Source organism: Leptosomus discolor, unplaced genomic scaffold (genome assembly GCF_034619465.1).
Source record: "Leptosomus discolor isolate bLepDis1 unplaced genomic scaffold, bLepDis1.hap2 HAP2_SCAFFOLD_260, whole genome shotgun sequence".
Classification (NCBI taxonomy): Eukaryota; Metazoa; Chordata; class Aves; order Leptosomiformes; family Leptosomidae; genus Leptosomus; species Leptosomus discolor.
This window is the reverse complement of record NW_028237756.1, coordinates 14,194-30,230: the sequence shown is the minus strand read 5'-3', so window position 1 is coordinate 30,230 and position 16,037 is coordinate 14,194. Positions and strand designations below refer to the sequence as shown.

Sequence of the window (16,037 nt, the reverse complement as noted above, 5' to 3'; positions counted from 1 at the left end):
GTGTGGGCGTGGCTATGGGGGGCTGGGCGGGGGCTAAACGGCTGTGTGGGCGGGGCTACACGGCTGTGTGGGCGGGGCTATGGGGCACCTGGGTGTGGCTGTAGGTGTGTGGGCGTGGCTATGGGAGGTCTGGGCGTGGCCACGAGGGAGCAGGCGGGGCTATGGGTGTGTGGGTGGGGCTATAGGTGGGTGGGCGGGGCCATAGGTGGGTCTGGGCGGGGCTATAAGGGGCCTGAGTGGGGCTACAGGGGTGGGTGGGCGGGGCTAAAGGAGGGCGGGGCGGGGCTGTGAGGGGGAGGGCGGGGCTACGGGGTGTCTGAGCGGGGCAGGAGGGCCGTGGGCGGGGCTATGAGGGGCCTGGGCGGGGCTACACGGCTGGGCGGGCGTGGCTCTAGGTGTGTGGGCGGGGCCATGGTGGTCTGGGCAGGGCTAGGGGGGCACCTGGGCGTGGCTATAGGTGGGTGGGCGTGGCTACGGGGGGTGGGTGTGTGTCTGGGCGGGGCTGTGGGAGGTCTGGGCGTGGCCATGAGGGAGCAGGTGGGGCTATGGGTGTGTGGGCGGGGCTATGGGTGTGTGGGCGGGGCTATGGGTGTGGGGGCAGGGCTATGGGTGTGTGGGCGGGGCTATGGGTGTGGGGGCGGGGCTATGGGTGTGGGGGCAGGGCTATGGGTGTGGGGGCGGGGCTATGGGTGTGGGGGCGGGGCTATGGGTGTGTGGGCGGGGCTATGGGTGTGGGGGCAGGGCTATGGGTGTGGGGGCGGGGCTATGGGTGTGTGGGCGGGGCTATGGGTGGGTCTGGGTGGGGCTAGAAGGGGTCTGAGTGGGGCTACAGGGGTGGGTGGGCGGGGCTAAAGGAGGGCGGGGCGGGGCTGTGAGGGGGAGGGCGGGGCTACGGGGTGGGCGGGCGGGGCCATGACGGTCTGGGCAGGGCTAGGGGGGCACCTGGGCGTGGCTATAGGTGGATGGGCGTGGCTACGGGGGGTGGGTGTGTGTCTGGGCGGGGCTGTGGGAGGTCTGGGCGTGGCCACGAGCGAGAGGGCGGGGCTGGGGTGGGGGTGTGTGGGCGGAGCTCCGCCGTGTGAGTGACGCGTGCTCCCCGGGGGGGGGGGGGGGGGGCGGGGCAGGATGGCGGAGGCGGAGCTGGCGGCACTGGGGGCGGCGGCCCCGTTCCTGCGGGCGGCGCCGGCGATGGCGTCGCTGCGGCGGGGGGACCCCCAGGAGTGCTTCGTGCCCCACCCCCGCCTGGAGTTCGTGCAGGGGAGGGTCGTGGGGCGCCAGGGGGGGGACGTCACCGTCCAGACGGAGCTGGGCGAGGTGGGGGAGGGGCTGGGGGGGGGGCGGGGGGGGGCGGGGTTAGTGACGTGGGGGGGTGGGGGGGGGGAGGAGGGGGTTGAGGGGGGAGGGGGTCCAGTGGGAGGAGTCCATGTGAGGAGTCAAGGGGGGAGGGGTCAAAGGGGGGGAGGGGTCAAAGGGGGGAGGGGTCAAAGGGGGAGGAGTCAAAGGGGGAGGGGTCAAAGGGGGGAAGGGTCAAAGGGGGGTGGGGTCAAAGGGGGGAGGGGTCAAAGGGGGGAAGGGTCAAAGGGGGGTGGGGTCAAAGGGGGAGGGGTCAAAGGGGGAGGGCTCGAGGGGGAGGAGTTAAGGTGGAGGGGTCAAGGGGGAGGAGTTTGGGGAGGGGTCACGTGGGAGGAGTCAAGGGGGAGGAGTCAATGTGTGGCATCAAGGGGGGAGGGGCCAAGAGGGAGGGCTCAAAGGGAGGGGCCGAGGTGGGAGGGGCCAAGGGGGCCAAGGCGGGGGAGGGCTCAAGGGGGAGGAGTCAAGGTGAAGGGTCAAGGGGGGAGGGGCCAAGGGGAGGGCTCAAGGGGGGAGGGGCCAAGGGGGAGGGGTCAAGGGGGGAGGGGCCAAGGGGGGAGGGGCCAAGGGGAGGGCTCAAGGAGGGAGGGGCCAAGGGGGGAGGGCTCAAGGGGGGAGGGGCCAAGGGGGGAGGGGCCAAGGCGGGGGTTGGGCCGAAGGTCTCTGGGTGGGAGCGAGGGCTCAGCCGGGCCTGGAGGCGGAGGGTTGGGGGGGGGGGGGGGGTGTGTGTGTACGTGTGTGCCCCGCCCCCGCCCCCCCTGACGCCCCGCCCCCCTCTGCCCCGCCCCCAGACGGTGACGGTGCCCGAGGGGGCGGTGCACCCGCAGAACCCGCCCCGCTTCGACCTGCTGGAGGACATGGCGCTGCTGACCTTCCTGCACGAGCCGGCCGTGCTCTTCACCCTGCGCCAGCGCTACGCCGCCTGGCTCATCTACGTGAGTGCGGCCCCGGCCCCGCCCCCCCGGCCCCGCCCCCCCCGGCCCCCGCCCCCCCCGGCCCCCCGGCCCCGCCCGCACCCAGCCCGGGAGCTCACGGGGCCGCCCAGACCCAACCCTGGGGCTCTTGGGGCCACCAGACCCCAGCAGGACCCAGCCCGGGAGCTCACGGGGCCGCCCAGACCCAACCCTGGGGCTCTTGGGGCCACCAAAGCCCGACCAGACCCCACCCAAGCCCTCCTGGGGCCACCAAGACCCACCAGGACCCAAGCCATGAGCTCACGGGGTCACCAAGACCCAACAGGACCCAACCCTGGAGCTCTTGGGGCCACCAGACCCCAGCAGGACCCAGCCCATGAGCTCACGGGGCCACCAAGCCCCAACAGGACCCAACCCTGGAGCTCTTGGGGCCACCAGACCCCAGCAGGACCCAGCCCATGAGCTCATGGGGCCACCAAGACCCAAGATGTTCCATCCCATGACCTCATAGGGCCACCAAACACCAACCTGACCCAGCCCATGACCTCATGGGGCCACCAAGATCCAACCCTGGAGCTCTTGGGGCCACCAAAGCCCAACAGGACCCATCCCAAGACCCCCTGGGGTCACCGAGACCCAAGATGTTCCATCCCCTGACCCTCCTGGGGCCACCAAAGCCCAACAGGACCCAACCCAAGACCCCCCAGGGCCACCAAGACCCAACCCAAGACCCCCTGGTGCCACCAAGCCCCAACAAAACCCATCCCATGACCCCCCTGGGGCCACCCAAACCCCAACATCACCCAACCCATGACCCCCCAGGGCCACCAAGACCCAAGATGTCCCATCCCGTGACCTCCTGGGGCCACCCAAACCCCATCATGACCCAACCCAAGACCCCCTGGGGCCACCAAGACCCAAGATGTTCCATCCCATGACCTCATGGGGCCACCAAGACCCAACAGGACCCAACCCAAGACCCCCCAGGGCCACCAAGACCCAACCCAAGACCCCCCCGGGCCACCAAGCCCCAACAGGACCCATCCCATGACCATCTGGGGCCACCAAACCCCAACACGACCCAACCTAAGACCCCTTGGGGCCATCAAGACCCAACCCTGGAGCTCTTGGAGCCACCAACACCCAACAGGACCCAACCCAAGACCCCCCAGGGCCACCAAGACTGAAGATGTCCCATCCCATGACCTCCTGGGGCCATCAAGACCCAACCCAAGACCTCTTGGGGCCACCAAACCCCACCAAGACCCAATCCAAGACCCCCCAGGGCCACCAAGACCCAACCAAGACCCCTTGGGGCCACCAAACCCCAACACGACCCAATGCATCACCCCCCAGGGCCACCAAGACCCAACCCAAGACCCCCTGGGGCCACCAAGACCCAACCCTGGAGCTCTTGGGGCCACCAAACCCCAACATGACCCAACCCATGACCCCCCAGGGCCACCAAGCCCCAAGATGTCCCATCCCATGACCCCCCTGGGGCCACCAAGACCCAACCAAGACCTCTTGGGGCCACCAAGCCCCAACATCACCCAACCCAAGACCCCCTGGGGCCACCAAGACCCAAGATATTCCTACCTAAGACCCCCTGGGGCCACCAAACCCCAACACGACCCAATCCAAGACCCCCCAGGGCCACCAAGACCAAACAGGACCCATCCCATGACCATCTGGGGCCACCAAACCCCAACATGACCCAACCTAAGACCCCTTGGGGCCATCAAGACCCAACCCTGGAGCTCTTGGAGCCACCAAGACCCAACAGGACCCAACCCAAGACCCCCCAGGACCACCAAGACCGAAGATGTCCCATCCCATGACCTCATGGGGCCACCAAGACCAAACATCACCCAACCCAAGACCCCCTGGGGCCACCCAAACCTCAACAGGACCCAACCCAAGACCCCCCAGGGCCACCAAGACCCAACCCAAGACCTCTTGGGGCCACCAAACCCCAACATCACCCAACCCAAGACCCCTTGGGGCCATCAAGACCCAACCCTGGAGCTCTTGGGGCCACCAAGCCCCAACATGACCCAACCCATGACCCCCCAGGGCCACCAAGACCCAACCCAAGACCCCCTGGGGCCACCAAACCCCAACACGACCCAACCCGTGACCCCCCCAGGGCCACCAAGACCCAACCCAAGACCCCCTGGGGGCCACCAAACCCCAACATCACCCAACCCAAGACCCCCCAGGGCCACCAAGACCCAACCCAAGCCCCCTTGGGGCCACCCAAAGCCCCAGACCACCCAAACCCCAAGCCCCCCTGCGGTGTCCCCTCCCTCGGCCTGGGGGGGTGGGGTGGGGGTGGGGGTGGGGTGACGGGGATCACGTGACCCCCCCCCCCAGACCTACTCGGGGCTCTTCTGCGTGACGGTGAACCCCTACAAGTGGCTGCCCGTCTACAACGCCGAGGTGGTGGCCGCCTACCGGGGCAAGAAGCGGAGCGAAGCTCCCCCCCACATCTTCTCCATCTCCGACAACGCCTACCAGAACATGCTGACCGGTGAGGCCCCGCCCCCTCCCCGCCCAGGCCCCGCCCCCCCGCCCCGCCCAGGCCCCGCCCCCCCCCCGCCCCCCGCCAAGATGGCGCCCCACCTCCCCCTTGAAAGGGGGAGAACCTCGAAACATCTCCCCGCGCTTGGTCCCACCACCCCTGGGGGGGGGGGGCGGGGAGAACCTCGCCTATCTCCACCACCTTGGGCCCACCACCGCTGTGGGGGAGGGGAGCCCCGAAAACGTCCGCCATCTTGGGCCCACCACTGCTATGGGGGAGGGGAACCCCAAACATCTGCGGATCTTCGTCCCACCACCGCTATGGGGGAGGGGAACCTTGAACGTCTCCACCATCTTGGTCCCACCACCCCTATGGGGGAGGGGAACCCCAAACATCTCCAGATCTTGGTCCCACCACCACTATGGGGGAGGGGAGCCCCAAACACGTCCGCCATCTTGGGCCCACCACTGCTATGGGGGAGGGGAGCCCCAAACATCTCCAGATCTTGGTTCCACCACCGCTATGGGGGAGGGGAGCCCCGAACATCTCCAGATCTTGGTCCCACCACCCCTATGGGGGAGGGAAACCCCGAACGTGTCAACCATCTTGGTCCCACCACCGCTATGGGGGAGGGGAACCCCAAAAACGTCCGCCATCTTGGGCCCACCACCCTTATGGGGGAGGGGAACCCCGAACGTGTCCGCCATCTTGGGCCCACCACCCCTATGGGGGAGGGAAACCCCGAACGTGTCAACCATCTTGGTCCCACCACCGCTATGGGGGAGGGGAGCCCCAAAAACGTCCGCCATCTTGGGCCCACCACCCCTATGGGGGAGGGGAACCCCGAACACGTCCGCCATCTTGGTTCCACCACTGCTATGGGGGAGGGGAGCCCCGAACATCTCCAGATCTTGGGCCCACCACTGCTGTGGGGGAGGGGAACCCCAAACACGTCCGCCACCTTGGTCCCACCACTGCTATGGGGGAGGGGAACCCCAAACACGTCCGCCATCTTGGTCCCACCACCCCAATGGGGGGCGGGGACAACCCCAGACCCCTCCGCCCTCTTGCTCCCGCCTGACTCCTCCCTCTTCCCGGGCAGACCGAGAGAACCAATCCATCCTCATCACGTAAGTCCCGCCCCTTTCCCTCCGGCCCCGCCCCAGGGCGGTGAGGCGGGGCCGGCGAGGCCGCCATGATGCCCCGCCCCCCCCCCCCCTCCCCCCCCTCAGCGGAGAATCCGGGGCGGGGAAGACGGTCAACACCAAGAGGGTCATCCAGTACTTCGCCAGCATCGCCGCCATCGGCGACCGCAAGAAGGAGGCGGCCAATAGCAGCAAGGTGAGGCGGCTTCCGGCCACGCCCCCCTCCCCATGATGGCCACCCGGTGGCTGACCACGCCCTCCCCCCCTCTGTGTGTCCCCTCCCCCCCCCCTCCAGGGCACCCTGGAGGACCAGATCATCCAGGCCAACCCGGCCCTGGAGGCCTTCGGCAACGCCAAGACCGTCCGCAACGACAACTCGTCCCGCTTCGTGAGTGACGGGGGGAAGGGGGGGGGGCGTGGCCACCGAGGGGGGGGCGGGGTCTGGGGAAGGGGCGGGGTCTCGGGAGGGCGGGGCCTGACGCGGCGCCTCTTTCCGCAGGGGAAGTTCATCCGGATCCACTTCGGGGCCACCGGGAAGTTGGCGTCGGCCGACATCGAGACCTGTGAGTGGGGGGCGGCGGCCCCGCCCCCTCCCGCCGCGCCCCGCGGGCCCCGCCCACCGCCTCGCCCCGCCCACCTGACCGCCATCTTCTGCCCTCGACCTCCACCTTCCCCCCAACCTCCACCTTCCCTCCAAACCCCTTCTCCCCCCAACCTCCATCTTCTCCCAACTTCCATCTTCTCCTCCAACCTCCATCTTCTCCCTCCAACCTCCATCTTCTCCCCACAACCTCCATCTTCTCTCCCAAACTCCATCTTCTCCCAACATCCATCTTCTCCCAACCTCCATCTTCTCCCAACCTCCATCTTCTCCCCACCTCCATCTTCTCCCCCCAACCTCCATCTTCTCCCTCCAACCTCCATCTCCCCACAACCTCCATCTTCTCTCCCAACCTCCATCTTCTCCCAACCTCCATCTTCTCTCCCAACCTCCATCTTCTCTCCCAACCTCCATCTTCTCTCCCAACCTCCATCTTCTCTCCCAAACTCCATCTTCTCCCAACATCCATCTTCTCCCAACCTCCATCTTCTCCCCACAACCTCCATCTTCTCCCTCCAACCTCCATCTTCTCTCCCAACCTGCATCTTCTCTCCCAACCTCCATCTTCTCCCTCCAACCTCCATCTTCTCCCAACCTCCATCTTCTCCCTCCAACCTCCATCTTCTCTCCACAACCTCCTTCTTCTCCCTCCAACCTCCATCTTCTCCCCACAACCTCCATCTTCTCCCAACCTCCTTCTTCTCCCTTCAACCTCCATCTTCTCCCCACAACCTCCATCTTCTCACAACCTCCATCTTCTCCCTCCAACATCCATCTTCTCTCCAAAACCTCCATCTTCTCCCCACAACCTCCATCTCCTCCCCACAACCTCCATCTTCTCCCCCAACCTCCCCCCGCCCCAACCTCCCCCTCCATCTCCTCCCCCCCCCAGACCTCCTGGAGAAGTCCCGCGTCATCTTCCAGCTGAAGGCCGAGCGGAACTACCACATCTTCTACCAGATCCTCTCCAACAAGAAGCCGGAGCTGCTGGGTGAGGCGGGGGGTGGGGGGCTGGGGGGTGGGCGGGGACACCCTTGGCCCCACCCTCGGGTCTTCTCCTCCCTCCCCTCCTCCCGGGGGCCACCGAGGGGGATCTGGGGGGCGTTGGCCGCTCAGTTGTCCTCTCCATCCCGGGCCACCGTGGAGCAGAGATGCTTCTGGTCACCACCAACCCCTACGACTACGGCTACGTCTCCCAAGGAGAGGTGACCGTGGCCTCCATCGACGACGCCGAGGAGCTGTCGGCAACCGACGTGAGCGGCGGGGCGGGGGCAGGGGGACCTCCCGGGGGGGGGTGGGGACTCCTCCATGGGGTGGGTGAGTCCGTGGGTGGGTGGACCTGTGGAGCCTCGGAAGAGAGAAGGTGGATCCTCCACCCATGAGGCCTTGGGGGGGGTTGGGTGGGTGGGTGGATCCATGAGGGATGAGCCCTCAGGGGGTTGGTTGGTTGGTTGGTTGGTTGGATCCATGAGGGATGAGCCCTCAGGAGGTCGGTTGGTCGATTGGTTGGTTGGATCCATGAGGGATGAGCCCTCAGGGGGTTGGTTGGATGGTTGGTTGGTTGGATCCATGAGGGATGAGCCCTCAGGAGGTTGGTTGGTTGGTTGGTTGGTTGGATCCATGAGGGATGAGCCCTCAGGGGGCCGGTTGGTCGGTTGGATCCATGAGGGATGAGCCCTCAGGAGGTCGGTTGGTCGGTTGGTTGGTTGGATCCATGAGGGATGAGCCCTCAGGGGGCCGGTTGGTCGGTTGGATCCATGAGGGATGAGCCCTCAGGAGGTCGGTTGGTCGGTTGGTTGGTTGGATCCATGAGGGATGAGCCCTCAGGGGGCCGGTTGGTCGGTTGGATCCATGAGGGATGAGCCCTCAGAGGGTCGGTTGGTTGGTTGGTTGGTTGGATCCATGAGGGATGAGCCCTCAGGGGGTCGGTTGGTTGGTTGGATCCATGAGGGATGAGCCCTCAGGGGGTTGGTTGGTCGGTTGGTCGGTTGGATCCATGAGGGATGAGCCCTCAGGAGGTCGGTTGGATGGTTGGATGGTTGGATCCATGAGGGATGAGCCCCCAAGGAGGGATGACCCCATGGCCGGAGGAGGCCCCAGCCGGGTGGCCAGGCCTTCTCCAACCCCCCCTCCCCCCCGCCCCCAGAGCGCTTTCGACGTCCTGGGCTTCACGGGCGAGGAGAAGGCCGGTGTCTACAAGCTGACGGGCGCCATCATGCACTTCGGCAACATGAAGTTCAAGCAGAAGCAACGGGAGGAGCAGGCGGAGCCGGACGGCACCGAAGGTGGGGGGAGGACGTGGTTGGGGGGAGGGGGGTGTCACCAGGCCCTCCGCCATGTTGGGAGGCGGAGGTGGGACCTAGTGGTCCGAGGTGGGGCCTGGTGGTGTGAGGTGGGGCCTGATGGTGCATGGTGGGGCCTGATGGGCCATGGTGGGGTGTGATGGTCCGAGGTGGGGCCTGGTGGTCCAAGGTGGGGCCTGATGGTCCATGGTGGGGTGTGATGGTCCAAGGTGGGGTCTGATGGTCCAAGGTGGGGCCTGGTGGTCAGAGGTCGGGCCTGGTGGTCTGAGAGGGGTCATGGTGGTATGAGATGGGGCCTGATGGGGTGAGGTGAGGCCTGATGGTCCATGGTGGGGCCTGATGGTCCATGGTGGGGTGTGATGGTCCAAGGTGGGGTCTGATGGTCCAAGGTGGGGCCTGGTGGTCCGAGGTGGGCCCCGACGGCGCGTCATCTCCTCCGCAGACGCCGACAAGTCGGCCTACCTGATGGGGCTGAACTCGGCCGACCTTCTCAAGGGCTTGTGTCACCCCCGGGTCAAGGTGGGCAACGAGTACGTCACCAAGGGGCAGAACGTCCAGCAGGTGAGGAGGACACACCCCACCCCCACCCCACCCCCAAACCCGCCTCCTTCCGGGGCGCGGCGGGTGGGCGGAGGCCGAGAGCCACCCGTGGGCGACGGGGCGTCCCTCGCGCAGGTCTACTACTCCATCGGGGCCTTGGCCAAGGCCGTCTACGAGAAGATGTTCAACTGGATGGTGGTGAGGATCAACAACTCGCTGGAGACCAAGCAGCCGCGGCAGTACTTCATCGGCGTGCTGGACATCGCCGGCTTCGAGATCTTCGACGTGAGGCCTGCGCCGCCCCCCACCCCTCCCCCGGCCGTGGGGGGCACCCTGGGGCGCCGGGTTGGCCCAGGTCATCCCCTAGGGGCTTTGGTTGACCCCCTTGGGGCTTTGGTTGACCCCCCTGGGTGTGGAGTTGACCCTGTTGACCGGGTTGGGTCTTGAGTTGACCCACCTTGGGTGTGGAGTTGACCTCGTTGACCCAGTTGGGTGTGGACTTGACCCACCTTGGGTGCGGAGTTGACCCCCTTGGGTGTGGAGTTGACCCCCTTGGGTGTGGAGTTGACTCTTTTGACCGGGTTGGGTCTTGAGTTGACCCACCTCGGGTGTGGAGTTGACCTCGTTGACCCAGTTGGGTGTTGAGTTGACCCCCTTGGGTGTAGAGTTGACCCACCTTGAGTGTGGAATTGACCCCCTTGGGTGTGGAGTTGACCCCATCGATCCCATTGGCCGCCCTGTTGACCCCCTTGGGTCTCAGGTTGACCCCACTGGGCGTCGCCTTGACCCCGTTGGGTGCTTGGTTGACCCAGTTGGGTGTTGAGGTGACCCCATTGACCCCATCGGGTGTTACTTTGACCCCATTGGGTGCCCAGTTGACACCATTGATCCCTTTGGTGTTATACTGGTCCCCTTAGATGTCCAGTTGACCCCGTTGGGTGCCCATTTGACCCCGCTGGGTGCCCAGTTGACCATATTGGGTGCCTGGTTGACCCCATTAGGTGCCCAGTTGATCCAGTTGGGTGCCGGGTTGACCCCGTTGGGTGCCTGGTTGACCACGTGAGGTGCCCAGTTGACCCAGCTGGGTGCCTGGTTGACCCAGTTGGGTGCTGGGTTGACCCCGTTGGGTGCCTGGTTGACCCCGTTGGGTGCCTGGTTGACCCTGTTGGGTGCCTGGTTGACCCCATTAGGTGCCCAGTTGACCCAGTTGGGTGCCCAGTTGACCGTATTGGGTGCCTACTTGACCCTGTTGGGTGCCCAGTTGACCCAGTTGGGTGCTGGGTTGACCCCGTTGGGTGCCTGGTTGACCCCATTGGGTGCCGGGTTGACCCCATTGGGTGCCCAGTTGATCCAGTTGGGTGCTGAGTTGACCACATTGGGTGCCTGATTGACCCCATTGGGTGCCCAGTTGACCGTATTGGGTGCCTACTTGACCCTGTTGGGTGCCCAGTTGACCCAGTTGGATGCTGGGTTGACGCCGTTGGGTGCCTGGTTGACACCACTGGGTGCCTGGTTGACCTTGTTGGGTGCCTGGTTGACCCCATTGGGTGCCTGGTTGACCCTGTTGGGTGCTGGGTTGACCCCCTTGGGTGCCCAGTTGACCCTGTTAGGTGCCCAGTTGACAGTACTGGGTGCCTTCTTGACCCTGTTGGGTGCCACGTTGACCCCGTTGGGTGCCACGTTGACCCCGTTGGCTGCTGCATTGACCCCCACCGACCCCATCAGCCACGGTGTCAACCCCACCATCCCTCCCCTCCCCTCCCCCCCCCCCCCCCCCAGTTCAACAGCTTCGAGCAGCTCTGCATCAACTTCACCAACGAGAAGCTGCAGCAGTTCTTCAACCACCACATGTTCGTGCTGGAGCAGGAGGAGTACAAGAAGGAGGGCATCGAGTGGGACTTCATCGACTTCGGCATGGACCTCCAGGCCTGCATCGACCTCATCGAGAAGGTGCCGCCCCGCCCCCCCCCTTCCCCCCCGGGGCCGGGGCGGTCACGGAGCGGCGTAAAGGCGGCGGGGGAAGGGGGGGGTGGGGTGGGTGGCCAACGAGACGTCGTGCTCCGCAGCCCATGGGCATCATGTCCATCCTGGAGGAGGAGTGCATGTTCCCCAAGGCGTCGGACATGACCTTCAAGGCGAAGCTCTACGACAACCACCTGGGCAAGTCGGCCAATTTCGGGAAGCCCCGGAACGTCAAGGGCAAGGCGGAGGCTCACTTCTCGCTCGTCCACTACGCCGGCACGGTGGATTACAACATCCTGGGGTGGCTGGAGAAGAACAAGGACCCCCTCAACGAGACGGTGGTGGGGCTCTACCAGAAATCGGCCCTCAAGCTCTTGGCCAACCTCTTCTCCAACTACGCCGGGGGGGACGCCGGTGGGTGGAGGGGCTGGGAGGGGGCGGGGGGGGGGGGTGGGGGGGTGGCTGGAGAAGGCGCTTCGCCCACCGGCGCCACCTCCTCATCCCCAGGTGGTGATGGTGGGAAGGGGAAAGGAGCCAAGAAGAAGGGATCCTCCTTCCAGACCGTCTCGGCGCTGCACCGGGTGAGGGAGGGCGCCGTGGGGCAGAGGGAGGACAACAACCCCCCCCCCCCACCCCGAGGCTGTGCCCCACAGCTCAGCTTCCTCCCCCCAACCCCCCCAGGAGAACCTCAACAAGCTGATGGCCAACCTCAAGACCACCCACCCCCACTTCGTCCGCTGCCTCATCCCCAACGAGCGGAAGGAGCCGGGTGAGGAAAGGAGGGCGGGGCAACGGGGGCGGGGGAGGGTGTGGCCAATGGCTGACACCCCCCTCCCCCCACCACACACCTCTCCACCCCCCCCCAAACCGCTCCAGGCGTGATGGACAACCCCCTGGTGATGCACCAGCTCCGCTGCAACGGGGTGCTGGAGGGCATCCGCATCTGCCGCAAGGGCTTCCCCAACCGCATCCTCTACGGTGACTTCCGGCAGCGGTAGGCGGGGACAGGGGGTGGGGCAAGGTGGGTGACCCCTCCCCCCACCTCGGCGGGGCTGATTTTGGGGTGGCCCCTCAGGTACCGCATCCTGAACCCGGCGGCCATCCCCGAGGGCCAGTTCATCGACAGCCGCAAGGGCGCCGAGAAGCTCCTGGGCTCCCTCGACATCGACCACAGCCAGTACAAGCTGGGGCACACCAAGGTGACGGCACGGGGGCACCGGGGGCCGCGGTGCCGCCAGCCACGAGCTGCCACTGACCCCACGGTCCCACTAATCACGGGGTCTCCTTGACCCCACAGTTCCACCAACCACGAGCTCCCGTTGACCTCGCGGTCCCACCGATCACGAGCTCCCGTTGACCCCAGGGTCCCACCAGCCACGAGCTCCCGTTGACCCCACGGTCCCATCAACTGCAGGGTCTCCTTGACCCCACGGTCCCACCAACCACAAGCTCCCGTTGACCCCAGGGTCCCACCAGCCACAAGCTCTCCTTGACCCCACGGTCCCATCAACTGCAGGGTCTCCTTGACCCCACGGTCCCACCAACCACAAGCTCTCCTTGACCCCACGGTCCCACTAATCACAGGGTGTCCTTGACCCCACAGTTCCACCAACCATGAGCTCCCATTGACCCCATGGTCCCACCAGCCACAAGCTCTCCTTGACCCCACGGTCCCACTAATCACAGGGTCTCCTTGACCCCACGGTCCCACCAACCACAACTCCCGTTGACCCCACGGTCCCACCAGCCACAAGCTCTCCTTGACCCCACAGTCCCATCAACTGCAGGGTCTCCTTGACCCCACGGTCCCACCAACCACAAGCTCTCCTTGACCCCACGGTCCCACTAATCACAGGGTCTCCTTGACCCCACAGTTCCACCAACCACGAGCTCCCGTTGACCCCATGGTCCCACCAACCACGAGCTGCCATTGACCCTATGGTCCCACCAATCACAGGGTCTCCTTGACCCCACAGTCCTACCAACTGCAGGATCTCCTTGACCCCATGGTCCCACCAACCACGAGCTCTTCTTGACCCCACAGTCCCACCAATCGCAAGCTCCTGTTGACCCCACGGTCCCACCAACCACGAGCTCCCGTTGACCCCATGGTCCCACCAACCACAAGCTCCCATTGACCCCAGGGTACCACCAGCCACAAGCTCTCCTTGACCCCACGGTCCCATCAACTGCAGGGTCTCCTTGACCCCACGGTCCCACCAACCACAAGCTCCCGTTGACCCCAAAGTCCCACTAATCACAGAGTCTCCTTGACCCCACAGTTCCACCAACCATGAGCTCCCATTGACCCCATGGTCCCACCAGCCACAAGCTCTCCTTGACCCCACGATCTCACTAACCACAGGGTGTCCTTGACCCCAGGGTCCCACCAGCCACAAGCTCTCCTTGACCCCACAGTCCCACCAACTGCAGGGTCTCCTTGACCCCACGGTCCCACCAACCACAAGCTCCCATTGACCCCACGGTCCCACTAATCACAGGGTCTCCTTGACCCCACAGTTCCACCAACCACGAGCTCCCATTGACCCCACGGTCCCACCAGCCACAAGCTTTCCTTGACCCCACGATCTCACCAACCACAGGGTCTCCTTGACCCCATGGTCCCACCAACCACGAGCTCCTGTTGACCCCATGGTCCCACCAACCACGAGCTGCCATTGACCCTATGGTCCCACCAATCACAGGGTCTCCTTGACCCCACAGTCCTACCAACTGCAGGATCTCCTTGACCCCATGGTCCCACCAACCACGAGCTCTTCTTGACCCCACAGTCCCACCAATCGCAAGCTCCTGTTGACCCCACCAATCACGAGGTCTCCTTGACCTCATGGTCCCACCCACCACGAGCTCCTGTTGACCCCATGATCCCACCAACCACGAGCTCCCCTTGACCCCACGATCCCACCAACCACGAGCTCCCCTTGACCCCGCCCAACCCTCTCCTTCCTCCCCCAGGTCTTCTTCAAGGCCGGGCTGCTGGGGCTGCTGGAGGAGCTGCGGGACGAGCGTCTCTCCCGCATCATCACCCGCATCCAGGCCCAGGCCCGGGGCCAGCTCATGCGCATCGAGTTCAAGAAGATCCTGGAGCGCCGGTGAGATGGGCGGGATCTGGCGGGGGGGGGGGGGGAGGGTCTTCCTCCTGGAGGCGGGACTTCCCCTGAGGACATCCCGGTGTCGCCGCCGCCGTAGGGACGCGCTGCTGGTGATCCAGTGGAACGTCCGGGCCTTCATGGGGGTGAAGAACTGGCCGTGGATGAAGCTCTACTTCAAGATCAAGCCCTTGCTGAAGAGCGCCGAGACGGAGAAGGAGATGCAGGTGGGGTGGGACGGAGCTGGAGGAAGAGGCGGGGCCTACGGGGGGGGGGGGCGGGGCGGAGCTGGAGGACGAGGCGGGACCTCCGTGGGGCTCGTTGCAGACCATGAAGGAGGAGTTTGGGCGGCTGAAGGAGGCCCTGGAGAAGTCGGAGGGCCGGCGGAAGGAGCTGGAGGAGAAGATGGTCTCGCTGCTGCAGGAGAAGAACGACCTTCAGCTCCAAGTGCAGGCCGTGAGTGAGACACACCCCCCCCTCCCCCCGCCCCAAAATCACCTCGAAGGGGGTGGTCACCACCACCCCTCGCCTCACCCGCCACCCCACCGCAGGAGCAGGACAACCTGACGGACGCGGAGGAGCGCTGCGACCAGCTGATCAAGAACAAGATCCAGCTGGAGGCCAAGGTGAAGGAGCTGACGGAGCGGCTGGAGGACGAGGAGGAGATGAACGCCGAGCTGACGGCCAAGAAGAGGAAGCTGGAGGACGAGTGCTCGGAGCTGAAGAAGGACATCGACGACCTGGAGCTGACGTTGGCCAAGGTGGAGAAGGAGAAACACGCCACCGAGAACAAGGTGAGGGTGAAGAGGGGCCTCCACCGCCCGCTGAGGGGGCGGGGGTCGACTTGAAGCTGGTTGGGAAGACCCAAAGCTGTTGGGTTGAGAAGATCAAGGCTGGTTGGGTCAAGAAGACCCAAACCAGTTGGGCTGAGAAGATCCAAGGTGGTTGGGTTGGGTTGAGAAGACCCAAACCAGTTGGGTTGAGAAGACTTGAGCCATTTGGGTTGAGAAGACCAAGGCTGGTTGGGTCAAGAAGACCCGACGTGGTTGGGTTGAGAAGATCCAAACCAGTTGAGTTGAGAAGATCCAAGGCTGGTTGGGTTGGGTTGAGAAGACCAAGGCTGGTTGGGTCAAGAAGACCCAAACCAGTTGGGCTGAGAAGATCCAGGGCTGGTTGGGTTGAGAAGATCCAAGGCAGTTGGGTTGGGTTGAGAAGACTCAAGCTGGTTGGGTTGGGAAGACCCAAACCAGTTGGGCTGAGAAGATCCAAGGCTGGTTGGGTTGGGTTGAGAAGACCCAAAGCTGTTGGGTTGAGAAGACCCAAGGTCGTTGGGTTGAGAAGATCCAAGTCAGTTGAGTTGGGAAGACCTAAAGCTGTTGGGTTGAGTTGGGAAGACCCAAACCAGTTGGATTGAGAAGATCCAGGGCTGGTTGGGTTGGGTTGAGACGACCCAAAGCTGTTGGGTTGAGAAGACCAAGGCTGGTTGGGTCCAGAAGACCCAATGTGGTTGTGTTGAGAAGATCCAAACCAGTTGGATTGTGAAGACCCAAAGCTGTTGGGTTGAGTTGGAAAGACCCAAAGCTGTTGG

The 16,037-nt window shown here is 65.1% G+C and overlaps 1 protein-coding gene across 1 annotated transcript in view; it reads left to right on the top strand.

Moving 5' to 3' along the window:
* Nucleotides 1–1,125: 1,125 nt before the first annotated feature.
* LOC104344186 (myosin-6) overlaps nt 1,126–16,037 on the top strand; it is a gene marked incomplete at its 3' end in the record, with an annotated part of 29,016 nt that continues 14,104 nt past the window's right edge. Inside the window, 22 exon segments of the mRNA XM_086480703.1 lie at nt 1,126–1,314; nt 2,142–2,285; nt 4,641–4,797; nt 5,891–5,918; nt 6,021–6,129; nt 6,229–6,321; nt 6,433–6,496; nt 7,427–7,525; nt 7,684–7,787; nt 8,681–8,819; nt 9,280–9,398; nt 9,513–9,662; nt 11,157–11,327; nt 11,444–11,753; nt 11,847–11,920; nt 12,021–12,108; nt 12,216–12,333; nt 12,415–12,538; nt 14,316–14,452; nt 14,550–14,676; nt 14,777–14,905; nt 15,001–15,243. Of these exon segments, the coding sequence (XP_086336829.1) occupies nt 1,126–1,314; nt 2,142–2,285; nt 4,641–4,797; nt 5,891–5,918; nt 6,021–6,129; nt 6,229–6,321; nt 6,433–6,496; nt 7,427–7,525; nt 7,684–7,787; nt 8,681–8,819; nt 9,280–9,398; nt 9,513–9,662; nt 11,157–11,327; nt 11,444–11,753; nt 11,847–11,920; nt 12,021–12,108; nt 12,216–12,333; nt 12,415–12,538; nt 14,316–14,452; nt 14,550–14,676; nt 14,777–14,905; nt 15,001–15,243 (2,916 nt within the window).